At 42.0% G+C, this 24,152-nt stretch overlaps 1 protein-coding gene across 2 annotated transcripts in view; it reads left to right on the top strand.

Annotated features, from left to right (window-relative positions):
- SPAG17 (sperm associated antigen 17) overlaps positions 1–24,152 on the top strand; it is a 289,254-nt gene that overhangs the window by 24,739 nt on the left and 240,363 nt on the right. For both annotated transcript variants that reach the window (XM_029577979.1, XM_029577980.1), the window contains exon 4: positions 15,874–16,005. In XM_029577979.1, coding sequence (XP_029433839.1) covers positions 15,874–16,005 — 132 coding nt within the window. The remainder of the gene's footprint in view (positions 1–15,873; positions 16,006–24,152) is intronic.

Here is a 24,152-nt window from a genome sequence, read left to right on the forward strand (position 1 = left end):
CCCCAAAATACATTCAATTGGTGAGGCACTTGCAAATATTTATACTTTTGTAGAAAGACTTAATTGATAAAATGTAATTTACTGTTCAGTATAGCCAGTTCATTATTATTCATTTCATAATACCAAGCATCAATCAGTGATTTGCTAAGCTTTTACCCATACCCATAGATACAGAATGAGGAAAAAAGCCTTAGTAATCAGGCCCTAAGAGCAAGCAAATACTGTCAAATAGCTAATTATCTTTAACAGTGATATGTGCTTACAAAATAGCAAAAATACTCAATGTAAGAGAAACAAAGTGTGTATTTTATATGTATATTACCAAATTAATAACAGAAGTATTTGTGAATTTGCAATTTATATACTATGTATGTTTTTAACTCTGTAAACTGCCTTGATCTCTCCAGGAAGGACGGTAAAGAAATAAATATAATACATAACCTACATGATTCATAATAATGGTCATTGCTCAACTTAAACTTCAGAGAATATTTCTCTTCTTTTGCTTTTTACTCAGAAGGACTTGCTTAGTAACATAGAAAGTTACTGTCTGCCCCGTTGTCTTCCTCTCCGGTTTTCTCCCATTTTGGGTGGATGAGCACATAAATTCCCAGTACCAATGCTTATACCAATACCAGCATCTCCCTTGCCTTTTACCAGACCGTTCAATCTTGTCCAGCTACTTACCCTTTATATCTGTCGCAAGAATGGTCATTGGTATTTAGTGTTATAACTATGGCTGCTCGTATAGATTTCCTCAGCCATCATTTTCTGCTTCATCTGTGTGAAGGGTACAACCAGATTAAATAGTTATATTGTCCCCTTTTTAGAGTTGCTACTAGCAACATGCTCATTCGGTAGAGTGTGGAAAAAGACAGAATGGCATAGTTGGCCAGCTCAGTGGCATATGGAAGGACCCCAGCTGAGGCTGAAGTTGCTGCAGAGGCAAAGTTTGCAGCCCTGGAGGGGTTTTGGTCATCACTGAAGGTGACATCAGGTGGTTGAATTTAGAGCCCATGCTGCAGGGTTTTGGAAGAAGCCCTGGTGCATGGCTTCTGGCCTCAGGATAGTTGATGCAAAGATCAGATTAGGAACAGTTGGCAGGGTGTATCTATTTAAAATAGGAGACAAATCTCCAGGTGGTTGCGAATGAAGGCTCATGGCATCAGAATCCCAGCCCTGGTTTTGATTGAGTTAGAAGAAAAAGGAGAAAGGAATAACTAATTGTCCAACCCCTGTCTTCCCACAAAAAAAAAAAAGAACTACATGATTACAGGTGGGGGAGGGGGGGGGGTGCTCTAGCACAGCTACAAGATGGCTTCCTGATCCATTATCTTTCTAAGATCATCACAGAATCAAACATCTATATAGAACCCTTAATGATGATAAATAGTGGTGAAATCTATTTTCTTGGTATCTGTTAATAAGCTGATCACTGGATTTTCCTAACACTTGTAATCATGACTTTGCATTCACTAATGGCATCCTACTAATTTTATGTAATACATAAGCAGTGGCTTTTCTCAGGTAGCAATGAAGGTTTCCAGTCCTATGGATGAAACATATAACTTGCAAGACCAGAATTCATTCTAAAAGATTTTTATTCTGACTTTGATAGTGTTATTCAAAACAGATGTGTCTGTAGGCCAGATGTTGCATTTTGAGCTGGGATCCTTTTCATGTCACCATTTCTAAGTAGTATTTTACAGTTTGAAAATCCTTTTATTAGATACAAAATGAAAATAAGATATAATAAACAGTAGCAAAATTAAGGGGAGGTTTATAATATAAAAAAGGATTAAACTGGAAAATAATTTTTCCTCTTCGACTTTTTACTGACAAATAACAAAAGTATACTTAATGGATCTCTCAATATTCTGAACAATATTAAATGGGCTTCGACCACCCCCCCTCATCTTATGGCAGTGCCTAGAATTGGGAAAGGAGCTTTCTGTGCTCAAAAGCTGAACTTTTACTAAATCCTGCTGTATTGCTGTACACTTGGAAAATGGCCTAATAAAGCTCATATCAATCTGAGCTTTGATTCTATGCTATGCAGAAATATACATTGCATATGTTGGACACATGGAACCACATGAAAAGATGATTGAATTAGTAGAGGTTTGAAACTGTGAGCGGTCATGTCATTGTGAAGGCTTCAGTTCTTGATTTGATTTCATGCACATCTCAAAAGCATTCAGAGGTAATCATTCAGAGGTCAGTATTCAAAGGATTTGTTTGGGTAACTTTTCGAGTCACCTGAACAAACCTGAAATTTAAATATTCCTGCTCCCTCCCCCTCCCTGCACTTTCAATTAATGTATTACCCAGAAAAAACATTGGCTGGGTAAAAGAGGTGATGCTGGGGGTATTCTGAGGACGAGGTTAAACTTTAGCTAGTGAACTCTGATACTCAGCACTATCCAGTGAATCTGGACATAAAAATAGCTGTCGTAAAGTTACCTGGGGGTATATTCAGTTATGTTCTGCTGAATATCCCCATAATTTTCTCATTCACCGTCCTGCTGAATATGGAACGCTCATTGCCTACATCTATCTCTCAAATGCAGATGTTAAGGCGGTGAAAGGGTTGTTGGTAAGACAGAGACTGTTTTAAAACTAAGGAGTGAATTTTCAAAAAAAATATATGCATGTAAAATGATTAACATGCATATATAGGCCTTTAAAACATTTCTCCAGAGGTTATACAAGTAAAAGTATGCTCAGAAGCCATTTTATGCTACATTTCTGAGGACAAGTAACCCATTTACATGTATACTTTTCAAAACTGAAAGTATGTGTGTAAAAGTATGCATCAGCGATTACATCAGCTCCCATGCAGCTTCCAGCTCCTGCACATAAGTCCATTTTGAAAATTATGGCTAAAGTCCAGGCGTACTTTGTACACATCAATGTCAGCCCTAGGCTGTTCTAAAATAAAGAATTAGATTGTCAAGAGGGTGTTCTTGAATTTTAGGTGGGGGAAAAGACAGGCTGAAGTAGAAAGGATATGGGATTCTAGGTGTGGGAGAAAGAAGACTGAGGGAAGGACTAAATATCCAGGTTAAAAAAACCATAGTGTAAGGTTGAAACCTTAAAGCTGAATTTTAAAGGGCTGGCATGCACCAAAGCTTGGAGTTATAAGCAGAAGTCAATCACTTTGGATTACATCAATCGACAGGGAGGTACCAAGAGCCAACAAGTGTCACAGGAAATAGATCAACTTATGGAATGGGCAGAGGTACATCTCCAGATGATCTCAGCCTTGCACGTGTAACGAGGACCATGTCTCAGCAGGGAGAGTCTGGACCAGGAGAGTGAGCATTGTCAGATGAGGCATTTCAGCTGATTCTGGATCACTGGGATCTCCCGTTCCTAGACTTGCTGGCGACTTCGCACAATGTGAAAGTTCTGTGATTCTTCAGCTGCAGAAGAAATCCAAAGTCATTAGAGATCAATGCCCTAGTGCAGGAGTGACCGGAAGACAAGCTGCTGTATGCCTTTTCCTTCATGGCCCATATTGGGCAGATTGATTCAAAGGATCAAGTGACACAGAGGGATGGTGCTCTTGGTTGCTCCAGATTGGCCCAGGAGACTGTGGTATGCAGATCTGCAGAGGCTTCTGGTGGACTCACCTCTTCGACTTCTAGTGCACAGGAACCTGTTGTGTTAGGGACCTGTTCTTCACTAAGATCTGATTTGATTTTGTCTTATGGTATGGCTCTTGAAAGGGCTCGCTTGCTGAATGTGGATACTCTGCGGCAGTGATTTCCACCTTGCTAAGACCCAGAAAGTTCTCTGCTTCCTTGGCCTATGTGCGGGTTTGGAGAGTGTTTGAGTCTAGTGTGAGGATTGAGGTACTCCTTCCTTGGTGAAGATTCCGCTCATTTTGGAATTTTTGCAGGATGGCTTGAATAAAGGCTTGTCTCTCAATTCCTTGAAGGTACAAGTAGAGACTCTCACCTGTTTCAGGGGTCAGGTAAATGATGGATCCTTGTCTGCTCATCCTGATGTAGCCCGTTTTCTGAAAGGAGTGAAATATTTTCGTCCTCCTTTGTGGTTTCCGATGCCCCTATGGAGTCTTAATTTGGTCCTGGATTTCTTGGCTGGCCCTACATTTAGACCATTGCATACTCTGTCCTTGCGGTTTCTGACCTTGAAAACTGTGTTTCTTGTGGTAATTTGTTCTGTGCGTAGGGTTTCCGAACTGCAGGCTTTGCCTTGCTGGGAGCCTTTTCTCCAGGTGACTCCAGGGGCATACTGTTCCTTCCTTTTGACTGAAGGTGGTCACTGAGTTTCACTTGAATCAGTCCATCTCCCTACCGTCTCTGGACAGCGAGAGAGATGTAGAAGAGTATAGTCTGTTGCGACCCTTGGATTTCAAGAGACATATTGTCAAATATCTAGAGGTTATTGAGCCTTTGCGGAACTTGGATGCGATGTGGTTATTGGTTTAGTGAGGTGCATACACTCATTTTCTGACTGAATCTGAACTATATCCATCCAAATCTAATTACTCCAAGAAGGGAAGCAAAAACCAAAATACACTGAAACATTTTCAATACATCTAATTTATAGTTATAAATGATACTCCTCCTTCCTAAAAAACAAAAGTAGGTAAATATTAGGACAAGATTATTCATTTTGTAATATTTCCTATCAAGTTTATTGCACTTTGTTTTTCAATTCAAGTGAAGAGTAGCATGTAATAAGTTTTATTGTATTTTCATATTCTAAATTTTTCTGGAAGTAAATAAACTTGTTACAAGGTTCTTAGGAAAAAGGACCCAGATGTATGAATTCTGTGGAAACAAGCTGTTAAAAAAAAGCATTGCAATAAAAAAAAAAATCAGTCTTGCACATCTGGACAATGCAGCTGTATGTTCCTGATGCTGTCATCACCCATGGAAAATTCAGTACAATGATTTCACCCCAATTAGGCTTCAGACTAGCAGAGCCAATGTTAAACTGGGTTGGAGAAAGGAAGATAAAAGGGAAGTTGAACGAAGAAAAGCCCCCATTCCATTGTAAAGTATATGCCTCTTTTTAATATTTTTAGGAGCTTGCATGCTAACCACTTTGCAAGTTGTAGCCCAGGCACTTCCAGTTGATCCAGTTGTTATGTTAAATGTTATTTAAAGCACAAAGTGCTAAAAATATATAATTTATCTCTCTCTTTTCAAGATCTACAACACATATACACAGTCCCAGAGAATATCACACTAGTTACATAAAAAAAAAACAACCCAAAAATTAAATCTACTTTGTCTTTATAGCAAGTTGCAGAACTACTGCTGGATCAGGATAAGTTGGCATTATTGTCATGGAAGTTCAATACCATTTATTTCTTCAAAATCTGGTTTTAGAACTGTGGGTAACTCATACAATGTTTTAATACAGCTTACAATGCAACATCTGTTTGTAGTTTTGTAAATTACACATTAGAATAAGGGCAAGTGTGCAGAGAAAATGTAGCCAATCTGAAATCTAACAAATCTTGGTGCCTTTCTGATCAAGAGGGAGGTATGTTAAGCTATCTCATGTTGGCTGCCTTGAATTATTCATCTAATCTGATCAGTGGTATATTTCTGGTATGAAAAACCAGAAAAAGAAAAAAGGATCATGAAGTAGAAAATAAAAAAAAAAAAAACAAGCAGGCAATGATCAACTCAAAAGAAAGACTGATGCAGTTCTGACAAATGAGCATATGTGGCCATCATAGAAAATTCACTGATTGCACAAAATATGTATGACTCCTATCTTTAGCTTGTAAATTGAATTATAAACTGGTCTACGTTTGAAAAAAACATTTTCTGTTGACCTAATTATTTTTGCTGATTTTACCCAAATGAAAGGTGCTGATTCCAAATATGAAGTCAAAAAATATGCACTACATCAAATTTTTTCACAAATGAGAAATGTTTGATTAAAGATTATAAAGTCGAATATCAAGGGTAATAAGAAGTTCTGAAGAAGTGATAGCACGTAATATATTTGTTTCATGCAAAAAACGAGTCTATTGTCTAACCCAGTGGTTCTCAACCTTTTTTCGGTCAGGACACACGTCACAGATGGTTCTCACATGCGTGACACACTGAACATGTGACCATCACCAGGCTAAATGTAAACAAACACTCTGCATTCCACAGGAACCCCCTTGACCTCCAACAATGGGTGCAGGACATTCCCCGTTCAATTTACCATACAAAAAAAAAGATATTTCTGGTGACATCTCAATAACAGCAACATAAACACTCTCTCCTACCAGGTGCAATAGACCTCCTTATGAAAAAACAGTAATTTACCACCAATGCATGTTCTATTGAGAAAACACAACAAATAATTTTGATACAAATGCCCACATGCTGGTAAAATACTTCACCTCTGTCGACCTTCACCAAGTACAGAAAGACCACAAATTACAAATATGGAAACAGGAAACGCAAAAAAGTCACTCTGCATTCTGTGCAAAACAAAAATAATAGTACCTATCAGACTTCCAGGATCTGAGATAATGTACACCTGCATTATGGAACTCAAACAGTAACAACCCTACCTATGAAAAGGCAGCACTGTAAAAATTACACCAGGCCCTAAACACCAATACACCTCCTATTAGGAAAACAGAACAAGCCAAGCTGCTATAGATCCCTACCAAGAAACTATAAGCTCGCAGAACACCCTTAACTGGGTCACACATGCAGAACACAGACAGACCCTCACCAAATACAGAATAAAGTGACCATAAAGCTAATGTTTTTGTTTTTGCGTTGTTTTACTGCATACAGAGTTTGGCTTCTTGCTGTTTCCAGTTCAGTTTTTGTCTCCACATTTCTATTTATCAATTCCCTGAGAAATATAAAATAATCTAAAAGTAGAATATAATAAATGTTTCAAAACTGATAAATGGAACATCCAATCATTAAAAATTTTCAAAATTATTAAAAATTCTCCAAATACCAATAAACTATTTCTAACAGTAGACACATCACATAATACCCAATAATTAAAATGGCAGTCAATCAAGAAAGATAAACTTAAAAAGCCACCTTTACTTACCCTCTCCATTAACTCTCGTACTCCTTTCCATTGTAGGCCAATAGCACATACCAGAAGCAGCAAGGGCTGCTGAAACTGTCCTCGCGTTCTTCTTCCTTAGGACCCATGACTAGACAGACACACACACACACACACACCTTTCCTGAGCAGTCTCTTGTTCTCACACATTCTCTCATACACACACACACACACCTTTCCTGAGCAGTCTCTTGTTCTCACACATTCTGTCATACACACACACACACACACACACACACACCTTTCCTGAGCAGTCTCTTGTTCTCACACATTCTCTCATACACACACACACATTCTCTCATACACAAACACACACACACCCCTTTCCTGAGCAGTCTCTTGTTCTCACACATTCTCATATACACACACACACCTTTCCTGAGCAGTCTCTTGTTCTCACACATTCTCTCATACACTTACACACACACACTCTCTCATACACACACATTCTCTCATACACACACACACACACCTTTCCTGAGCAGTCTCTTGTTATCACACATTCTCTCATACACTTACACACACATTGACTCACTCTCTGTCTCACTCACCCCCACCCACATACAGCTACAGCACAAGGGAGCCAGTATGCTGCTATTAAAAGCAGAGTCCTGACAGGCTGGAAACTGCAGCAGGAATGACCTCCCCAGCCCCACAGCGCTAAGAAGGCAGCACTCAGCTGTTTGCTTGTGCTGCGCTCGATTGTGACACAGAGCAATCAGCTGAGATAATTTTAGCCTTTTCTCCCCACCCCACCCTTTTTTTTTTTTTTTTGCAGTTTGATTATTATAATTTTATATTTTCTTGCAGGTGTCGCGCTGGCGAGAGAAGGAGAGGTTGGAGCTGGGGGGGGGGGCAGCGGCGCCATGCTCCTTCTGCAGCAGCAGCATGCATGGCCTTTTCTTCTTCCCATGTGCCCGGTAGACATCACTTCCTCTTCCGGGCCACAGGGGCGGGAAGAAGAAAAGGTCACGTTCCTGTTGCCAGTTTCCACAAAACACTGCTGCCGTTCCCCTCTGGGCTTGTAGGTGCTGATAGCCCGGGCAGGAACGGCAGCAGTGTTCGTCTCACTGAGGTGAAAGGGAGGGGAATAGAAGCGGGTGCACAACACACCTGCCGGTGCTTCGCGACACACTAGTGTGCAGCAACACACCGGTTGAGAACCGCTGGTCTAACCAATAGCTCAATAGTTATGTAAATTTTAATTGTTAGGGAGAAATGTTCTCTTTTTGGATGCTCTGGAATAGTTATGATCAGGGCTGTCATGCTGTAAACACCAGCAGTAGTCTGCCATCATGTTTGTGTTCCATCTGCCTTGATATATGTGTTCCATGGTCTTGATGTCCTGGTCTCCCAGTTTAACCCTGATGCATGATAAGCTTTTCGTACAAAGTCAGATATATTTGTCCTTTTGTTTGGGTGTTGTAAAACAACCACAAATGTAACAGAATATATCAGGATCATTCCGGCACCGTCCACGAACTATTCGAGTGTTAGATGACAGATTTAACAGAGTTAAATTTGCTGCGACTTCTAAGCCTCTTGAACGACAGAAATACTTCCCAAAAAGACGGCAGTCTGTTTTCTCGCTGCTTATATAGCCATAAAATGCCAACGTCAACAGTTTTAAACTGTTTAATAAGCAGTCTTCCTATTGGTTATACCGATTGCGTATTCAGCATGTCTCTGCACATTAATTATATTTTTGCGCATTCAGCATATCTAAATAATAACGTTACATTATTGCTATAAGAGTTTGAGTAGACAGCGTTTTGCGGAAAAACCGGATGTGACTGGAGGAAACGGATGTGATTTTTGGATTCAGCACACTAAAATTCATAAAGATCACATGTTATCTTGTAGTCAGCAAAATTAATGTAGACCAGTGTAATCATTGGTCACTTTTTTATAGTTTGTTTGAAAATGCACCTTGTCTTTTTGGGAAGTATTTCTGTATTTTGCATTGATTCCTTATTTCTGTCAAATACAAAAAGGAATTGGTCTATCTTGTAAGTCGACAAGTGTTTCAATTAGAATTTGCATCAGGGACCCAAGAGTACCAGTCGGTCAGTTGAATCAACCACACATAGGCTAAACTGTTGCTTTAGACAGAGACCATATATCTAAAACGATCAAAGCCTATGCTATTTCATGATGACAAAAACCTGCTTTCAGGCATCTTTAATCTTAGCAACACATATGTATAACTTAAAGTATCTGCATTCTTAAAATGAGATGGCAGAATGTAGGAAGGCATCTGCTTCCATCAAATGCTTATCAGTTTAGCTGCCATCTTAAGCAGTTACCTTCAGAAAAACTTCACCAAATCAAAATCAAGAAACATAGTGCTGCCTGTACACAGACTGGAAGTATTCATGATTGACAACTCGAAACGGATGGCTCTTTAAAAAGCTGCAGAAAACAAAAGACATTCATAAAGTATGCCAATCAATTTTATCATTGAGTCCATTTGGAGAAACTGTATTAAGAGTAGAAATCCAATATTGCTCATGTCTATTCAGCATACTGGATAGGTCTCCCCCCAACAAAGGGCTGCCTTCTCTGCCTCCAAAACAGTCCATTTAAATTTGTCAAATGTACAGTATGCACTGAGAGGAGAGAATCACCTTGCTGGTGGCTGAAAAGAATCAGTAAGCACTGCTTGGGGAAATTTTCAAAAGTTCATAGTATGGGGGAGAAGTAAACTATTGGGGTATATTCTTTAGTGTGTTTGTGTGTTTGTATTAAATAGGTAGTCAGAAAGGCAGGCAAAAAAACAGAAGTTTGCATGAGGATCGCCTAGTAACATGCCTGCCTGGTGCAAAGGTGGCAGACATCATGCATCACCTAGATAGGCTTTTAGATAGTGCTGGGGAGGAGCTGGCTGTTGTGGTACAAATGGGCACCACCAACATAGGAAAATATAGGAGGGTGGTTCTGGAAGCCAAATTTAGGCTCTTAGGTAGAAAGCTGAAATCCAGAACCTCCTGTTGAAACCGTCGCGGCCCGACGGCTTCACTCCGCCTACCTTTCTTTTTCTGCGGCGACTCCTGCTCCCTGTGGACGTCTGCCCGCCATCCTCTCAGGCATCCCCGGACTGCCTTGGGCGCTGCCTCCCGCCATGCTCCTCAGGTACCTTAGGGCGCGCGCCGCGCGGCCCTCGTTCTCATTTTCCTCTATGGCGCGAAACTCAGGGGCGTCCCCCTGTGATGACGTCACGCTGCCTGGATATTTAAGCCTGTTGTTTATTGCTAGCCTTTGATTTAGCAAGGGGATTCCTAAGGATGGGATTCGCTCTCCGTACCCAGCTACTCTGCCTCCAACTTCTATTTGGACTCTTTGCTGTTAACGAGGTTCCCGCTCCTCGGGGGCGCCTCTGCTTCTTTCAGGTCTCTATCAGGAACCGGTACTCGCTCCTCGAGGGCCCATGTTCCCTGACTTGCTGCCTGAGTCCATCTCCTCTTCTACTTGGAAGAATTCACTACAGACACCATCTGTGAGTACAACTACCATCTACTCCTCAGAGCTGTTTCCCTGGAACCAGGTACTCGCTCCTCGAGGGCCTGCCTCCGTTCCAGCACCAGTGCCATCTTCCACGGAGAACTACTGCGTGAGTACTTGCCAATGAGTCTCTGTGCCCAGGGATCTGGTACTCGCTCCTCGAGGGCAAGCTCTCCCTATCTCGGGGCTTCTCCATACTGGGGGACTCTGTGAATATCTCAGTGTACTCATTTTCTCAGTTCTTCTTCCTACAGCACTGCTACCGGAGAAGCCGCTGTTCCAGCAACCTGCGGAATACTAGCCCAGCCGGGCTCCATCTTCTACTCACTACCGCCACCTCTGGTGGCTTCATAAACTGTCTAATAAAAGATATAATCTGTGTTTGTGTGTCTGGAGCGGAGCCTGACCTGTGGCCCCTCACGGGACTTCCCCCCGTGGGTGTGGTCAGCTGCCACAGTGTCCAAGGGTCCACCCAAACCCTACAAAACATAACACCTCCAAGGTAGTATTCTCTGATATCATGAGATAGGAGGTGGATTTTTGTGATTGCAAGCTGTTTAAAAGACAGAAAACAGAGAGTAGGATTAAATGGTCAGTTTTCACAGTGGAGTGCCTCAGGGATCTGTACTTGGACCAGCGCCTTTTAATATATTTATAAATTATCTGGAAAGAGTATGACGATTGAGGTGATTAAATTTGTATATAACACAAAATTATGCAGCGCAATTAAATCTCAAGCAGATTGTAATAAATTGCAGGAGGACCTTGTGAGACTGGAAGATTGGGCTTCCAAATGCCAGATGAAATTTAACGTGGACAAGTGCAAGGTGATGCATATAGGGAAAAATAACTCTTGCTGTAGTTACACATTCAGGCTGATACAGTACAGTGCGCTCTGGTGGAGCGCACTGTACTGTATCAGTGCCGGTTAACAGTGCGCTCCGGTGGAGCGCACTGTTAACCAGCATTTGGACACATGTTTTCGACGTGCTAGCTTTACCCCTTATTCAGTAAGGGGTAATAGCGCGTCGAAAACGCGCTTCCAACCCCCCTGAGACTAATAGCGCCCGCAACATGCAAATGCATGTTGCGGGCGCTATTAGTCATTCCCGTGCGATACAGAAAGTAAAATGTGCAGCCAAGCCGCACATTTTACTTTCAGAAATTAGCGCCTACCCAAAGGTAGGCGCTAATTTCTGCCAGCGCCAGGGAAGTGCACAGAAAAGCAGTAAAAACTGCTTTTCTGTGCACCCTCCGACTTAATATCATGGCGATTATTAAGTCGGAGGTCCCGAAAGTTTAAAAAAAAGTTTAAAAAAAAATGTAAAATGGGCCTGCGGCTCGCCGGTTAAAACCCGGACGCTCAGTTTTGCCGACATCCAGGTTCCGAACCCATGGCTGTCAGCGGGTTTGAGAACCGACACCGGCAAAATTGAGCGTCGGCTGTCAAACTCGCTGACAGCCGCTGCTCCTGTCCAAGAAGAGGCGCTAGGGATGCGCTAGTGTCCCTAGCGCCTCTCTTTACCGCGGGCCCTAATTTAAATAAATTAACTTACTGAATCGCGCGCACAGGAGAGTGGCCTGTGCGCGTACCGGGAGAGCCGGTGCTCTCCTGCGATTTTTACTGTATCGGCCCGTAAGTTTGGTTCTCTCTTAAGAGTTACCACCCAGGAAAGAGAACTAGGAGTTATAGTGAATAATACATTGAAATCATCAGCTCAGTGTGCTGTGGCAATCAAAAAAAGCAAACATTATGTTAGGAATCATAGTTATAGTTTGTTTTTTATATACTGCCACATTAGCCATTGCCTTCACAGCGGTTTACAATTTAAAAACAAATAATGAAATACAATACATACATTTAGTAATAAAAGATAACAGCTAAAAAATTAAAAGCACAATAATAAAAATTAGCTGTTAAAAGGTAAAGATTAAGATTAAAAAATAAAACCTATCCTCAGGGAACTAAAAATCAAAAGGTAGTAACAATACGAGATAAAAATAAGGAACAATACATAATTAAAGACAAAAGACAGACAATTCAATAACTGCCTGCTGCTCAACATCCTTATACAAGAATTTAAGCCTGTATCCCATTTTCTATGTATGAGCATCTGAAAAACCATGTTTTAAGGTCAGCCTTAAATTTCTTTTTGTCTGTTGTTAATCTCAGTTCAGTTGGTAAATTGTTCTAAAGTTTGGTTCCTGCTATCGATATTGCATGTTCTCTAACTTGACTTAGTCTAGCTGACTTTATCGTTGGTATTGTCAATAGGCCCTTATTAGCAAATCGTAAGTTCTTCTGAGGTACATGTAACTTTAAAGAAAAGTTCAGCAATTCTGTTCGGTCTCCATAGATCAAATTGTGTATTATGCATGTGGCCTTATATTGTATTCTATAGCTTCTTGGTAGCCAGTGAAGTGAGACCAACACTGGGGAAATATGGTCAAATTTCTTTTTTCCTGTCAATATTCTAGCTGCCGAGTTCTGTAGTACCTGAAGTAGTCTAATGGTGGAGGCAGGTAAACCCAGAAATAACGTGTTACAATAATCTAAGTTTGTAAATATGAGAGATTGAAGAACAGTTCTGTAGTTTTGATGTTCCAGAAGTGGTTTTAGTCTTCTCAATGTTAATAATTTAAAGTATCCGTCTCTAAATTTTTTAGCAATATGTTTTCTCATGTTCAGTTCTGTGTTGATAATTACACCAAGATCACGAGCAAAGTGTGAAAGAGTTATAGTAACATTTTTTTCAAGATTTAGATCATTAGGAAGGGAATGGCAAATAATACGATGGATGTTATAATGTCTCTGTATCGCTCGATGGTGAGACCGCATCTTGAATACTGTGTGCAATTCTGGTTGCCGCATCTCAAAAAAGGTATAGTTGCACTGGAGAAAGTGTAGAGAAGGGCAACCAAAATGGTGAAGACCAGAACTGTGAAGGACTTCAAAGGGGCATGGGATAAACACTGTGGATCCATAAAGTCAAGAGGCTGCCAATGAAGAGTGGGTGACTCGCCAGAATGACGGCTACTGCCTGGAGTCAATACCCTTATTAAATAAACATACACAGGCTTACTGTGACTCCAAAATCGCTCTAAGCTTCAACAGCAAGAGGAAATGTGGAAAAAAGGATTCACACTCACAAAGAGGGGAGTAGCTGGCTTGTTACGGCGGTTACTACCCCAAATCAAATAAGCCTGATACTTCACTTTCAATGCATATACAGCATAGTTCTCTGATTCAACGGCAGGGGAGAAGAAAAACTGATACTTCACACATCCAGAAAAGAGGGTTCGCACTCGCAAAGCAGGGAGTAGCTGGCTTGTTACGGCGGTTACTACCCCAAACCAAATGTGCCTGATACTTCACTTTCGATGCATATCCAGCATAGCTCTCTGCTTCAACGGCATGGGAGAAGAAAATCAACCAATAAGGGCTGTATAACAGTCTGGGTAAAACAAATAAACATGGGTGCAGATTGCTTATTGCGGCGGCTTCTACCCCTAACTAATCAAGCTAGATATTTCACTTGGATGCAGCTCCATCACTGCTCTCTACATTAAAGGTGGGGGTGGAAGGGAAATAGAACCAAGAGCTAAGAGAAACAGATAAGTATGAGAGAGAAAATTTGCGGGGCAGACTAGATGGGCCATTTGGTCTCCTTCTGCCGTCATTTCTATGTTTCTATGTTTCTATGTTTCAAAATAAGTGTCTTGGAATGGCTGCCCTATGAGGAAAGGCTAAGGAAGTTAGGGCTGTTCAGTTTGGAGAAGAGATGATTGGGGGGGGGGGGGGGGGGGGGGGATATGATACAAGTCTACAAAATCATGAAAGGACTTAAACAAGTTAATGTAAATCAGTTATTTTCTCTCTCAGATAGTAGAAGGATCAAGGGGCACTCCATTAAATTAGCAAGTAGCTCATTTAAAACAAATCGAGAAAATTCTTTTTATTCAGTGCATAGTTAAGCTCTGGAATTCATTGCCAGAGGATGTGGTTATGGCACTTAGTGTAACTGGGTTTAAAAAAGGTTTGGATAAGTTCCAGGAGGAAAAATCCATAAACTGCTATTAATTAATAACCAATAGCAGCTTGAGATTTATTTAATGTTTGGGTACTTGCCAGGTACGTGTGACTTGGATTGGCCACTGTTGGAAACAGGATGCTGGGCTTGATGGACCCTTGGTCTGACCCAGTATGGCATATCTTTTGTTCTTATGTTCCACCTCTAATTCTTATAACTCATAAACTACTGCTTTATAAAATTTGTAAGCCAAAGTAGATCAAGGGCATACCTAGTTTGCATCCTTTTAATTCAGCATCAGATTTCTAACGATACAACTCGGCTTATCTACGTATGGTCAGAGTTGCAAGCAAAGTGCCCTTTTCAGAACTTAAATCCAGTTTAAGTGAGAATTACCAGCTTTGGGGTGAGTGGTTAGCCAGCTGTTTCTTTCTGCTCCAGCAGAACCAGCTTCTGCTGGCTACATCACTCTGACTGTGGTTCCCTCTGGAGTATGGTAACATGAAGCTTGAATCTGGCCAAAAAGCATCACTGTTGAGTGATGACTGGGGCTTTCCTCCACCCAAAGGCTATGAATGCTGCCTCTGCAGCATCCCCAACTCAAGACTAGCCTGGGGAGTAGAGTACTCGTTCAGACTCCTTTTTTATAAGGCATGTATCTTCTATTCTCTTCTGTGTGGAGTAAAATATGCTTAAATTACAGGTGAAAAATTATCTATTTTGAAATCTGAAAAACTTCACTCTGCTACAGAGAATATTTCTTAATGAAAAACAGTCAATCCTCTCAGTTTTTCTTGGGTTTTTTTTTTTAAGCAACAAGGTAGTCAGGGCTTTCAAAGTCTCCAACTTCATAGCCTGATCTTAATATGTCCTCCTATCTTCATTTAGTTACTCTTTTTAATTTTAATGAGTTTCTGAGTCTCGTATGTTCTCTTATACCCAAAAAGTATGATGGAAGGAGAAAAAATATCCGATCCTAAATTCCTGCATTTTGTTATGTGTAAAAGCTGACCGTTTTGGGGAGCTCCACAAATTTGACTCTCAGCTGGAGTTTTGTATTCTTCTGAATATCAAAAACAAGATGATGTCCGATCATTCACAGTTTTAACTTAGCACAATCAAAATTATCTTCCTGAGTCAAAGAAGTGAAATGAAAAATATTTCACCTTCCATTTTACAGTGCAATGTAAAATGGAAAAATAGTTCGCATTGTGATGTGACTGCTAAACATTTACTTTTTTTTTTTTTCTGTTCTTGTTTGCAGGTGATGGAAGTAGCAAAATCCTTTCTTGAGAGTGGGGAACAACTTCCCTTGGCACTGATAGCAAAACTCCTGAAATTTCAACTGCTGTCTGTGAAGCAAAAAGACCTGCAGAGAAGGGCTGCCGAAAGTAAGGTACTGATGTGCACTGGATGGGACGACTGATGGCGAGAACGAAAGAGACTGTTAGAATACATTTTCCAAGGGTGGAAAATTAGCGCATATGGGTATAAGCAGTTTGTGGTCGCGTATGTGCTATTTTATAAATGTCAGAAGTCGGCGCGTAGTTTGGGTTTTACGTGCACATTTTGCCGGTGCAAAAAAAGGGATGGTCTAGAGGTATTCTGGGCAAGAGTCAGGAGGTGCCTATTTATTTATTTATAAAATGTATAATCCGCTCTCTACAATTTTAGCACGAGGCATGTAGAAGTTGTGATTTTATAAGAGATTTATGTAAATATATTAGCCATCTGCTTCAGACAATTCTACACCTGCTAATTAATTTGGGCAAATGAAATCGGACTTGTCTGTAGCCCGGGTGAACTGGGGAGTGGGAGTTCAGTTGAAGTACTAGAGGGTCTAGGTGAACTGGTTAGGGCCTGAGTAAGGTGGCAAACTGGTGATTTCAAGTATGTACACGCATTTAAAATATATCTGCCTTCACGAATAAATCAAGGTTTTACGCTTTCATGTTAATTTGTTTTTCGTGTGTAAAATATAGATACATATGTTTCTAAAATAGGTAGAGAAACTAAGATCTTGCATTACATTTCATATGTGTATACTTTCAGAGCTGAGTTACACGCTGTTTTCTAAACACTGCAGCAACTTGATGCACAGTTTATAAAATACTAGGAAAAATCTCCACGGGTCCACTTATGCGTGCAAATCCAGTAATGCAAATAAGTTTGAAAGTTATCCTCCCTGGGCTTAGATTGGACCAGAAAACCAGATGCAGATTCTGTGAGCTTTCATTGATCCATCTCCCTTTGCCTCATTTTATGCAACAAACCAGGATCCCCTGCACCAATGATTCTTTACTGGAATATTAATTATACAGTCAATCCCAACTCCAAAAATATCCCATATTAGAATTCTTAATTATAACCTTATTAATTTCTCACTGTGAAACACGTGGTTCCCTTTTGTTATATCTCACATAATTAAAAAAAAAAAAATGTTTCAAAATACCAAAACAATTTTTTAAGGAGATGTGTCAGTTAAATTAGCCAATGGCCAATTTCAGACAACAGTATTCCGAAAGCAAACAGACCGGAATAACCTTCTCAGATTTCATAGTCACCATCCACACACATTTAAATGTGGGCTGCCAGTCAGCCAATTTTTTCGCATCAGGCGCATTTATTCTGACATCAAGGAGTTTGAGAAACAAATTGAGATTTTGAGCAGCAGATTCCTCCAACGTGGTTACCCCAAGCAGGCAATAAAAAAAAGCATATAAGCGTGCCAAATTTTCTGATAAGCACTTTTTATTGGCCTATAAACCTAAAAAAGATGTGCCTGAATTGGTTTGTGTATTGAAACATACTACTGCAACATCTGTTATAGCCAAGGCAATACGCCAACATTGGCATCTTCTGCAGTTACATGACATCTTTCAAAACCCCCCAACAATTGTGACATCTAGAGGGAGTAACTTACGAGATAAGCTTATACATGCACATTCTTTTAGAGCAAAAGAGGCAGAAATACGGGGACACTATAAATGTGGTCAGTGTTCACACTGTATTAATTGTATCGAAGAGGATAGTTGGGTGGATTCAGTATCAAAGTACAAAGTATTTTGGAAGTTTAAAACAAATTGTGATTCGACATACGTGGTATATGCCATCATCTGTCCTTGTCCAATGGTGTATATAGGCAGAACAACCCGCAGTATGAAAATGCAGTTAATGAACACACATCCCGGATAAACACCCAGACCATCAAGGCTCCGATTGTCTCACATTGTTTACAGGCTCATCATGCATTCAGTCATCTGCAGTGGACTATCATAGACCAAGTAAAGGAGGCACCATGGGGAGGTGATCGTTTAAATATCCTAAACTACCCGGAATCATTCTGGATTTTTACTTTAAAAACCCAGGCGCCACAAGGCTTAAATGAAGAGCTGGATTGGAATGCATTGGTTTGACACATGGCGTCAGCGGACATAATGTAACGAGTGATTGGCTGGTTTTGAATGAAGGGGAGAAGCATATAATCCCATCAGCTGTTTCAGTGCAATCTGTGAGCGTTTGGTGAGAAGAGATAGAAACCACCGTAAATTCATCATGTTCGAGACTGCGCAATAAGGGAAGCACGACTGCTCGAGAGAGCCAAAAAGTCCGGTTTCAAAAAAGAACGGTTTGAATGAAGTGAGCACCACGGCTTTGAATAGAACGGCTTGAAACAGACATGTAATTCCAACGGCTTAACATCACATATATATCCCCTGAGGAAAGACCCCTTGTCTGGTCTAAAACAAGGCCTTGTCGGATGGACAACGACATCCATCAAGATAAGTCGGTTTTGTGTTATATTTGAGTTGTAAGCAGAGTCTGGTTGGACAACGAGAGCTATTAAGACAAGCCGATTCTGTTTTAATACTCTATAAATAGAGCATTTGTAATAATTGGTTGTTGCTGTCTAAAAAAAAGACTTTCTTGCAAATCAGTTGGCCAATTTTTTGGCACCTGATGTGGATAAACCGAAAAAAATACTAAAAAAATTAATTTTAATTCACACTTGCACACATTTCAGAAACCAAAAAATACCAAGGATGGAGGTGGATTATTCATGATTAAAAACTGATACATTGCATGGCGGTAATGATACCAAAAAAGTTATGAAATGTTCCACATTCTCCTTAAAAAATTGTTTTCGTATTTTAAAACACATGTTTTTAAAAAAAATTATGTGAGATATAACAAAGGGAACCACGTGTTTCACAGTGAGAAATTAATAATGTTATGATTAAGAATTCTAATATGGGATATTTTTGGAGTTGGGATTCGTATTTAAACTTGCCAGTGTTTTTCAAGCAGTTCATCCTCTCTGCTGATTTTTTGTTGCCTGAGCGAATGGAAGTTCCACAGATATATAGCACTGTTATTCTTTCATCCATTTCTGTTACACCTTTTTGCATGAGCTAACATGCTATGACACGGGTGGCCGACTCCGGTCTTCCAGAGCCACAAATAGATCTGTTTTTCAGGATATGAACAATGAATATGCATGAGAGAGATTTGCTTGCACTGCCGCCATTGTATGCAAATATCATATGCATACTTATTATGCATATCTTGAAAACCAAGCCTGTTTGTAGCTCTTGAGTATTAGAGTTGGCCACCATTGCATTGTGAAGATAATTTAGTTACCCAGGCAAATCCCCACTGGTGAAATGTTCTCTCCCCTCAGCAGGTAAAATTATATGCATGCGTTCACAATGGGGCAGATGCAATACAGTGCACTCAGTCTAGCACCCAGTTTGCTGCACAGTTGGCCGTGCGTTTTAGACACACTGGAATAACTATTGATGCAATAATGGGATTAGCATGTCCAAAACATGGCCAAACCAGCGCGTCGCTAATAGCGCTCATCACATGTAAATGCCATGTATGAGGCTATTAGCTATTTACCCCGATGGGGAAAAAAAATCACCTTGCGCCCAATGTGCACATTTTAACATGCAAAACTTAACGCCAGCCCTGGAACTGGTGTTAAGTCTTCATTTGCTCCAAGCCACCACAAAAAAGCTAAAAATACTGCCTTTCGGTGGTTCTTCTTACTTTGTATCATCCAAATATTAAATAGGAGGAAGCAGCATGAAAAAAAAATCTTGCCGGCGGTCAGGTTAGGAAAACGGATGCTTGTTAATTGAACATCTGTTTCCCTAACTGGTGCACAGCCACATCTCCTGGGCGCCTGATGCCATGGAAGCACTTGGGATGCACAATTTATACCTAGCGCGTCCATTTTAGTGCGGCATTTGCCTATTGCATCGGGCGCCCAGGAGAGGGGGGATGGGCGCACATTGAAAAAACGTGTGCCCAGTTTAGATGTATGTTTGATATTGCACTGGCCCCAATGTGTTTACTTTTATCCAAGTGCCTATGACTAGGGCAGGGAAGGGAAAATACATGCAAGAATTTCATTTTCAATTCCCTGCATGCCATATAATTGCTTGCACAGACTTTTTGCACCTGTAGTAAAGCAGATGGAAAGACCACAGATACTTTGGGATCCAACATCTTTGCTGGCTCAGATTTTCAAAGGGAAACTTTGTGAAGAGTTTACCTTTGAAAATTACTTTTTATCTGAGAACCTGCAAGATATTTTGAAAATCCTAGGCTGATGCCACAAAGGCTCCTTACCCACCTATCCCAACCCCTGGGCAGGGAGGGGTGGTGAGGAGCAATTTTCAGAGTTTTATTTTCTACTGAAAATTATCCCCTTTTATTACTAAATAAAACAAATTTAGTTGCCTGTTCATACCTTGGATCAGTCCAGACAAGTGGGGTTTATGCATCCCTACCAGCAGATGGAGGCAGAGAACAAAGTTTTGAGGCACTGCTACATAGCCGAGAGTGCCACCTGCACTCCCTCAGTATTTCTCTGTCTCCAGCAGATGGTAGAATTGGAAACTTGCAGTTCTGACTGAAAGTGTGGAGATAGTTCACCTAGAGAATAGCCACTGCCATTAGCAATGGTAACATGGAATAGACTTAGTTTTTGGGTACTTACCAGGTTCTTGTGGCCTGGATTGACCACTGTTGGAAGCAGGATGCTGGGCTTGATGGACCCTTGGTCTGACCCAGTATGGCATTTTCTTATGTTCTTAAGTTGGTGGAGCTCCCTGAGGTGTTAGGTTCCTTTGTAGGCCATCCCTTGGGTTCAGCCGGGCATCCGGGAGGGGGTTGGAAACTCCTGTCTGCTGTAGCCTGTTCCTTCCGGAGGTTTTGATAGCCAGGGGACTGGCTCCCTCTTACCTCAGATATCGCCTTCTGCCAGCCTCTGCTCAGGGAAGTTCCCTTTTTTTGTTCTTTGTTTATTAAGTAAAAAAAAAAATTTTTTAGGAAGGGGAAACTAGAACAGGGTTGTTTGTACCTGCAAGGCTTGGAGATTCATTCTGAGGCCGGTGTCTGTCAGCGGGAGCTCTTCGGACCTGCAGGAGGGAGAGCTGAAGGAGTCTGTTGCTGTTTCCTTTTTCCCCCAGCGAGGAAAGCTTGTGGAGCACTCAGACCAGGGTGTGAGTTGCTTCGGCCACTGAGTCCTGCTGACGTAGCTCGAGCCGACGCATTTTGCACATTTTCACTGGAGTGGTGTGGCCTATTTCAGTGTTGGCACATTCGGGCCGCATTGAGCTTCTGCCGCACGGTGGATGGCACCTAAGCCGCACATGGCGGCTTACAGGGCCTGCGGGCTCTGGTCAGCTCGTCTTAATTCATGCTCCCTCTGCACAGGCTGTGGATCAGGAACAGAGGGAACCTCTGCAGTTGGCTCCAAGGAGAGGAGGGCCTCCTGATCATCAGGGGCCATGCCTGTGGCCCTGGGGGGGGGGGCGTGGGTTCTGTTATGACCATGGGGGATTGAGTTCTGGGGTCTTCACCCAGCTGGGAGCCTGGAAATTCCCTTCCCCCTCTCCCCTGTGGTGCCAGGGGGATGAGGAGAATCAGGAGGGAGGTGCAGGCTCTGATGGCAGTCTTCTCTCACATGGGGCCGAGGAACCAGAGGATTTTTCTCCAGAATCTGACCTGCTGTTACACAGAGCCTTCCTGGTGCGGAAGGATGCAGGAGAGAAGAGGTCCAGAGAGGGATGGACTAGTGCCCCGTCTAAGAGGCCAAGGCTGGAATCGGCGGGAGGTTTGGGAGATCTGCTTAAGAGCCTGGGTTTGCAGCATGCTGGTGCTGAGGTTGATCCCAGGGATCTGGATGATTCCATTGGTATGCAGGATGATTCTGCCTCACCTCAGGGAGCGGACCTGGATGTGGACCCAGATGGGGGTCAGGATCCTCATCCAGGCGATGTCCCTAGAGTGATCTATCTGTTTAAAAAGGAGGCGCTCCATCCCCTCATCCCTCCCATGTTGGAGGAGTTGGGGGTGAAGATGAAACATAGAAACATAGAAAATGACAGCAGTAAAGGACCAAACAGTCCATCCAGTCTGCCTAGCAAGCTTATGGTAGCATCTACTGTGCCATACAAGTCACCCCCTTACTTTAGTTTCCCAAATCATCAAAGTCAGGGCCCTTGTTGGTTGCTGTCTGAGTCCAATTCCTTGTTACTTCTTGCCGTTGAATCAGAGAGCAAAGTTGGAGTTGCATCCAAAATATCAGGCATGTTGGTTAAGGGTAGTAACCACCACACCAGCAAGTTATCCCCATGCTTATTTGTTTTCCTAGACCGTAAAATCCATTGTCCTTGTTGGTTGCTGTCTGAATCTAATTCCCCTTTTCCTCTTTTCTCCCTTCTGTAAAAACAGAGAGCAATAATGGAGTTGGTTAAGAGTAATAACCACCACACCAACAAGTTACCCCATGTACTCTTTTTTTTTTTTTTTTTTTTTTCATTTCCATCCTTTAGCCTTTAGGATCCACAGTGTTTATCCCATGCTCCTTTGAAATCTTTCACCGTTTTTGTCTTTACCACCTCCTCCGGAAGGGCATTCCAGGCATCCACCACCATGAAGAAATATTTCCTGACGTTGGTTCTGAGTCGTCCTTCCTGAAGTTTCATTATATGACCTCTCAGGAAAAGTCAAACAATGAGGGAGTGAATCCGGTTCTGGATGGACTGCGTGGTTCTCCCAGGGCCTTCCTGTTGCCTAAGAAAATTCAGAAGCTGATTTCCCGGAAGCAGGCTTGAAGGTTGGTAGACCTTTGACAAAGCTCAGTCCTTGGATGGAGGAAAACCTGGATCGCCTAAAGATTCCTAAGATGGATGTGGCAGTCTCAGTGGTGACTAAGACAACTACCATCCTGGTAGCGGCTTCAGCCGCTCTGAGGGATGTTCAGGATGCAAGCTAGAAATTCAGCTAAAGCAGATGTTTGAGGTGTCTGCCTTGAGCCTCTGGGCCGCAGTGTGTGACAGCCTGATGCAGAGGGCCTGTTTGTGCTAGGTTCAGAAAGCACAGGAGTAGGCTTCTACTATGACACTCAGTCTGTGCGCTTGGAGGTGGGAGTGGTCTGTGTGACAGATGTGCTGTATGATTTGTTGCGTTTATCTATCAGGAGCATGGTCACAGTGGTGGCAGCATGCATTCCTTTGTAGTTGCGCAATTTGCTGGCGGACCCGTGGACCAAATCCCAGCAATGTAACCTGCCTTTTAAAGGAAGGCTTCTGTTTGGCAAGGATTTGGATCAGCTGATGAAGTCTTTGGGAGAGTCCAAAGGGAACCGTATACCGGAGGATAAGAAGAGCAATAACAAAGTTTTTCCTTCCAGGCCCCGGCTTTGGGATTCGCAAAGATTACGTTTCGGCAAAGGGGCATCTGTTTCAGGGGCAAAACCATCATCGGGACACCAGCAATCCTTTCTGGGTTCCCGCAGGTTCTCTAGAAACGATGCTGGTCAAGGGACCGGAGCAGGAAAGTCTTCCCAGTGATGCCAGGCTTGCTCACTCCTTGGTAGAAGCGGTAGAGGGCAGGTTGTCTCGCTTTTAAGGGGAGTGGGTCAAGATCATCTTGGACCGGTGGGTCTTGGAAGTGGTAAGAGATGGTTACGTGTTAGAATATTTGCGCCCGGTCAGGGAGGCTTTTCTGGAGTCCCACTGCTCATCGCAGAACAAACGAGGAGCAGTGGAGGGGACCCTGCAAAGGTTGCTAAGCTTGGACGCAATAGTCCCCGTCCCTCCAGATGAGCAAGGGCGGGGAAGGTACTCCATTTATTTTGTGGTTCCCAAGAAAGAGGACACTTTTTGACCCATTCTGGACTTGAAAAAGGTAAACTTAGCCTTGCGGGTTCCACTTTTTCGCATGGAAACGTTGCATATGGTGATAGCAGAAGTCTGCAGAGGAGAGTTCCTGGCGTCTTTGAACCTGACTGAGGCATATCTTCATATTTCCATTCGAAAGGCTCATCGGAGGTCTGAGCCCTTCCTTTCATAGAAACAGAAATGACGGCAGAAGAAGACCAAACGGCCCATCCAGTCTGCCCAGCAAGCTTTTGCACTTTTGTTTTTCCCTTCAACCCCCACCATTAATGTAGAGAGCAGTGTTGGAATTGCATCTAAGTGAAATAGCTTAATTAAGGTTTAATTAATAATTAAGCTATTAATTGAG

The sequence above is a fragment of the Rhinatrema bivittatum genome, chromosome 15, assembly GCF_901001135.1.
Source record: "Rhinatrema bivittatum chromosome 15, aRhiBiv1.1, whole genome shotgun sequence".
Taxonomy (NCBI): domain Eukaryota; kingdom Metazoa; phylum Chordata; class Amphibia; order Gymnophiona; family Rhinatrematidae; genus Rhinatrema; species Rhinatrema bivittatum.